The sequence below is a fragment of the Centruroides vittatus genome, unplaced genomic scaffold, assembly GCF_030686945.1.
Source record: "Centruroides vittatus isolate TY-2023 unplaced genomic scaffold, ASM3068694v2 contig_2747, whole genome shotgun sequence".
Taxonomy (NCBI): Eukaryota; Metazoa; Arthropoda; class Arachnida; order Scorpiones; family Buthidae; genus Centruroides; species Centruroides vittatus.
Window position 1 is genome coordinate 2,217,415 of NW_027121750.1, and position 6,297 is coordinate 2,223,711.

The 6,297-nt window shown below is 34.4% G+C and overlaps 1 protein-coding gene across 1 annotated transcript in view; it reads left to right on the forward strand.

Moving 5' to 3' along the window:
• The window catches only part of LOC136972012 (methyltransferase-like protein 25B), a 30,669-nt gene extending 28,263 nt beyond the window's left edge, over positions 1–2,406 (forward strand). The window contains exons 10-12 of the mRNA XM_067266560.1: positions 251–380; positions 453–640; positions 2,283–2,406. Coding sequence (XP_067122661.1) covers positions 251–380; positions 453–640; positions 2,283–2,377 — 413 coding nt within the window. The 3' untranslated portion in view covers positions 2,378–2,406. The remainder of the gene's footprint in view (positions 1–250; positions 381–452; positions 641–2,282) is intronic.
• Positions 2,407–6,297: the final 3,891 nt, after the last annotated feature.

Sequence of the window (6,297 nt, forward strand, 5' to 3'; positions counted from 1 at the left end):
CTCTCTATTGTTTACATATCACTGACTTATGGCATTCTTTAAGATTCTGTTTATTCATTAAGCCATTTTTTTTTTTCTTTTTCTTTTTTCATTTGTTACAAATATTATAGAATTAACTGTATTTTACTTGTGTTAGGTTGAAATGCCCATACATTATGCAAAGAATATATTTTTATCAAAGAAACATATTTTTTAGCTTCTACTAACAGTTAAAAAATATAGAAAGGTTTGTATTATTTTTATATTGAAGGAAATGCGGATTGTTTGAAGATTCATTGTTACCGAGCTACTCTGGAAACTTTGATTGTAAAGTATTTACCGGAGATGAAACATTTCGGTCTTCATAGTATAAAGCATGCAGATAAAATGCCATTTTTTGCGTAAGTTAAAGTTTAATTTTATAAATTACTGTCATAAATTTAAATCTATTTATGGGTTTTCGTTTGTTACAGTTATGTTCAGAATGCATTGAAAAGAATTGATTTAAATATCACTCCAGAAGACATATCGTCTCCTTATGTTAACGAATGTCTCGAACGGTGGAAACTAGTTGTGATATTTTATTCACTCAGATTAATGATTGCGCCAGTAATAGAAACCCTTGTGTTACTAGACAGGTTGTTGTTTTTATACGAAGAAGGTAAGATTTTGTGTAGCATGTGAATTTTATAAGAATTTGTGAATTTATAGAAAGTTGACTGATGATAAATGTAATGACAAGATAGATTCAGAAAATCTGATAAAGGTTAAAATAAAAAAACTGAAAATATACTGATTCAGAGTGAGATTTGGATCGTCAACTCTTGTTCAATCACAGAAGTTACAATACAAAAATTTAATCCCAAAATTAATGCAAGCTTATTTATTGCTCGCTCTGTCAATGAGATTAATTTGCACTGATATAAACTGAGAATAAATCCTCTGATTAGATGTTCTAAATAGGCATTCGGTGCTGAATTTTACGTCACTGAAGAACTTGGTGTATTGTGAGTATATTCTTCCATGTCATATTCAATAAAACATTGTACTGCTTATATGGAATGAAATACTGAAATGCTCCAATAAATGTAGAGGGTCAAACATCTACTTGGAGCAAAAATTTCACAAAAATAAGGTACATTTGGATGCTTTCTTCCCATAAAAATACTTGATTGAAAACATTTAAATGTATATTATTTTGTAAATTTTTTGTTGCTAAAAGTGCATTTTAGTGTGGGTCCCTCAATATACAGTAATTGGATAAGTAATCAGGGTGATTGATACCAGTCATTTTTGAGATCTGACAACTTAACTCATATTTGTGGTGTTTTTTAATATCTTTTTCTTGTAGGCAAGTATGTGCTGTTAGAGGAAGGAGATTTGCCTTCAAATTTCACTTCTAAGACAGAAGTTTCATTTAATTAGAAAATTATATATATTTTCTTGCATCATATGTTCTATCTGGTGCATAACAAATACAAAATGCATATTTTACACAGAGAGAGATAGTGTGTGTATCTGTGTGTGTATGTTATGAGTTGATATGAAGTTGATAGATACCTGTGAAATGGGTGAACTTAGTGAGATTGGGGTTCTAGGAGCTTGGAATGGAGGAGGATGGAGGCAACAACATGGACATAAGCACCATACTCTTTTTTGAACTTCTTCATCAAAGGTTTTTTTCTTCTTCTTCTCCAATCTTCTTCCATCGGGGACCTTCTGCAAACACTATTTGCCGAATCATAGATTCCGTCACCTTTAATTGGGTTTTCTAATCATCACTGAAGGTTTTTGATGATTACTTAAGAAATCTTCCTCTTCATCCGGAGGAAGTATCTTGCCTACATTCTTTTTTCTCTTCTCCACATTATTGTTTCAACACAATAACTTTGATTGCCAACATATTTGTATCTGTATCCCTTCTGATGAAATATTTCTTTTTTTTCTCCTTTTATTTAAACGAAAAGTTTTCCTCCTACTTTTCCAAACACCCCATATAAGTCATTAAAGTCCCAATCATCTGACCCATGCAATTTCTGAAGGTTACGATGGACCAACCTCACATAAGATGTTTAATCTTCTGAATTACAGGAATTTATCTATAATGATGAAAAAATTTATATCAATTTCTATTGTTAAAGCAAAAATTATTAAAGAAAAAGTCATAAAATGAAAGATTAACATATTTTTTTTTTAGATTTTTAACATTTGAATATTATTAATTTATAGTGAACTATAAATAAATTTTGATCAAATTCATAAAATGATACACAAAAAGACATTAACTATTTAATTTTTTGCAGGTTGTTCCTGTTGTTTGATGCCGTTATTTGACCCAAAAATATCGCCACGTAACCAAATTTTGATAGGAGTTAAACCGAATATTTTTAAACATTAAAATTTCAAAAAACTTTATCAAAATATGAATTACTGTAGATAAAAATCAATTTCTTCCATAATAACTAATTAAAATATTGTACATATTTCAACTCAATTTCAAAAATTTGCATATTATCAATATTTAACTATCATAGAAGATAAGTAAATTATTTTATTAATTATTTATTGAAAGAGAAAGATTTTAACATTTTTGATTTTATTACGCACCTTTTACGAATGAACAAATGGTAGCTTATGCGGCAATATGACTGTTTTATGCAATTAATATTTGTGTTATGCATTACGGTAAGAGAAAACACCCAGGAACGGAGAAGTATCGTTTGATAAAGAATTGTTTTGGACGAAAACAAATCCGCCGAGAAATAAGTTTGACGACTTTAATATCGACAACGTCGGAACGAAAAATTCTAAAGAAAAATATCGACAATTGCCCGAACGAGTGAAATAAAATAAATACATCTTTGCAAAGTAACAAAACTTCAAATGATTCCTCAATGTATGAAATAAGCAATTTGATCACAATGATTTTCAGAAGCAAATATGCATGAAATCAGATATACAGTACGCAGCCAGTCAAAATGTTCCCAAAATTATGGTAGAGCATCGTAATGGTAAGACATGTGGAAATTCTTATCTAATCGGCTTCAAAGTAGATGATTAGGCAAACTCTTCGGCACAAACACGCTTGCCCCGTCGATCCTGCCATGGTCGGAAGCACTTTTGGAAGACTTCTTTCAGATCGTTCGGGAGCCACTGTCCGGATGGTACCAATCACATGTTTGTACCAAGTGAACAGAGTGTTACTGGCCATTTCTGCATGCAAATTTTGCATGGTTACAAGATGTAGGAAATGGTATGACAAGTGGCAGGGAAGTGCTTTCTACATTGTGATAACACACCGCCTCACTCCGTCGTTTGTCGTGTAGCAACTCCTTGTCGACAAAAGACTTCCCATCACTGCTCGATCGCCAGACTCGCCGGATCTCACTCTGAGTAACTTTTGGCTGCTCCCTACTCCAAAAATGGATCTCAAAGGGGCACGTTTCGCAATCACGGAAGACAACAAATGGAACGAGATGACCAAACTTCCTAATATTCCTAAAGAATATTCCTAAAGAAGCCTTCCAATGGGGCTTCCAACAATGGCAGGATCGACGGCACAAGCTTGCGTGTGCCAAAGGGTCCTACTTTGAAGACTATTAGGTGTTTTCTTATGTCCTACCATTACACTGCTATACCACAATTCTGGGAATATTTTCACTGCTCGGGTGTTCGTATATACAAAAATTTTCGGTTACACTACCCCATCTTTAAGAGTTTATCTACAGAATGAAAAGAAAACAAAATTTCTTGATTACTTTATTATTTACTAAAGATAGACAACTGATTTAAAAGTGTTTAGTATGATTTTTAAACACTTTTTTTGCTTTGAAAAAGCGATTAATTTGACTTTTATGATTGGACGAGCTTACGCAACAAGAATATATATTTAATAAACTCTTCACTTGTTCGGAATATAGACTGAAAAGTACGAGTAATATAGGACGTAAGAAGAAGAATGATAAATATTCAACAGAAAAGATTTCAAGCGATGCCATTTCTGCATAATACTCGAGAACTTATACTATTATCAAATGCCAAATAAAAACATTTAAATAGTTTTTACAAGTGTAAAAGTTTTTGTATATTTTATATGGTTAACGGATTGTACAAAGCGCAAGAGAGAGAAAACTGCCAAAATGTAGAGAAGGGAGCTAGAAAAGACCCACGAAGAAGAAAGAAGCTTTTCGCAGATCGGTCTTACTCTAAAGTAGAATCATAAATTTTATTACTTGGAATTACTCTTTACTCTTCTAAAATTGTATCCGGAAAACTGTAGCAACTTACGTGGAGGAATCAAAGATTCGACGAAGAACAAATTTAATCTCGAAGTCTAAGCAGGTACGTTCGGTCTCCAACACTTTTATCGAAATTATAATCTCAAATTTATGAATATTGACATTATAAACAACTTTTTTTTGAAAATGCCTGAAATAAATTTTATCTAAATTTAAATATAATAATAAAAATCTCTTGTATTTGATTTATTTTTAAATTTTTATAACTAAATTGACTAAACTATTTCATTTTCTGTCTAAGTCGGTGTTTTTGACCGGGTTCCGTGGCAGGTAGGGTGTCGCCACGACTCGAGCACTGCAAATATAGTGCCGAGCGGCACCGTAACATTTCTTACGCATATTACCGAAAAGTGCAAAAAAAGGTCGGACGGTTAAAGCACCGAGCTCGGCAATGACGTTTCCGTATGCATTTTTCTCTTTATCTCGTTCTTACAATACATTATATTTTTACTCTGTCTGTCTCGAGGGCACCGAGAAGGCCTTTTTAATTGTACTTGTTACGTGCTCGGCCATACATTGGGTAAGACAGAATGGCAAGAGGTGGTGCACGAGGTATTGCACAGACCACCCGTAAAAATTCCTAGAGATTCCCCATCTGGTCCTCCAGAGCAGCAGACAAATAGAACCGAGTGATAAGGTGGCAGCCTGTCACTCCGAGGAATCTGAAAGTTTGTTTGTTTGTTTAGTTTTGGCAATGCAACACTTGGGCAATCAGCCTAGGGGAGTGCCTTCCAGGAGGTCTTTTTAAGAGAAACTGGCCCCTATTTAGGCATTACAGGTGTGGAGAAAACCCGGAAAACTCCACGTGACCGGCCTGTCCAAGCGAGGAGCGAACCCACAACTGAACTCCCGGTGTTCGGGGAACAAAGACTGCTTGGCCACTGGTGGGCCCCAGAAGATCTGAACACTACACTCAAATATCAGATCTACACTCAAATACATTCGATGGCAGATCTCAAAGATCTGCCACTGAGTGTATTTGAGTGTATTTTAAACCGACCTTCTACCCTTTGTATATCCTAGCACGTTTGCACAATCTTCTTGCAAACTCTCCACTTTTGGGGCATCAAGAGTCCACCGATGGCCGAGTGGATAAAAACCACCAAACACTGGTTCTCAGTTGTGGGTTCGCACCCAGTCAATGGGCCATAAGGGAAAGTATTGGAATCGTGCCCAATTTGACCCTCCGAGATTTTTGCAAATCTTCACATTTTGATACTTCCCAAATCCAAAAAATCAAAAAATGGCAAAAAATTCCGTGGATGTGCATGTGTGCACATACGTCTATTTCGCTTAATATCTCAGGATAGGGTTAAGATTAAGAAACGAAATTTAGCACGGTTGAATATGAAGGGCTTTGATGCTATTCAATTTTGGTGGTTAAAGATCGAGCGGATGAGGAGATAGAGGTATCATGTCATATATTGAGAGAGGTAGGACTAAGAAAGATTTTATTCGTTATCATCATTTACACTTTTTATATTTTTTTTTTTATAAAACTCATTCCTATCTTCAAAATTAAGCGTTTTGCACTTTTATAATAATAAAAAATATAGAAAGTTTTTACAACAAAATTTCGTAACAGATGGCGCCACTCACAAATTTATTTTGCTTAATATAAAAGTTTTTAAACACTTAAAAAACACGTAAACAGATAATGAAAATCTTCTTTACTCGCCATGTACAATAAAAGTTTTTTTTTAAATAAAAAAATGTCATAACAGTCGGGAAAGTTACTCAACTTTGCCGGATTTCTTTTTTTATAAATGCACGTGTAACGTTAAAGAATTAAACAGACGTCCGTCATCTCTGTAATCCGGCACTCTGTGCAATAAATAGCCGGATTAGCGAGAGTCCGCCGTATTTCGTCAAAGCTATAGGAGAATGATGCAGGCATACTTTCCCCGCGCGGCATGGAAATTCGCTTTAGGATGAGACTATGCAGACATCAAATTTTGGTGGTCAAAGGCCGAAGGGGGTCGGACTTAACGACGATTTTGCTGGTTACTAGCGTTTACAA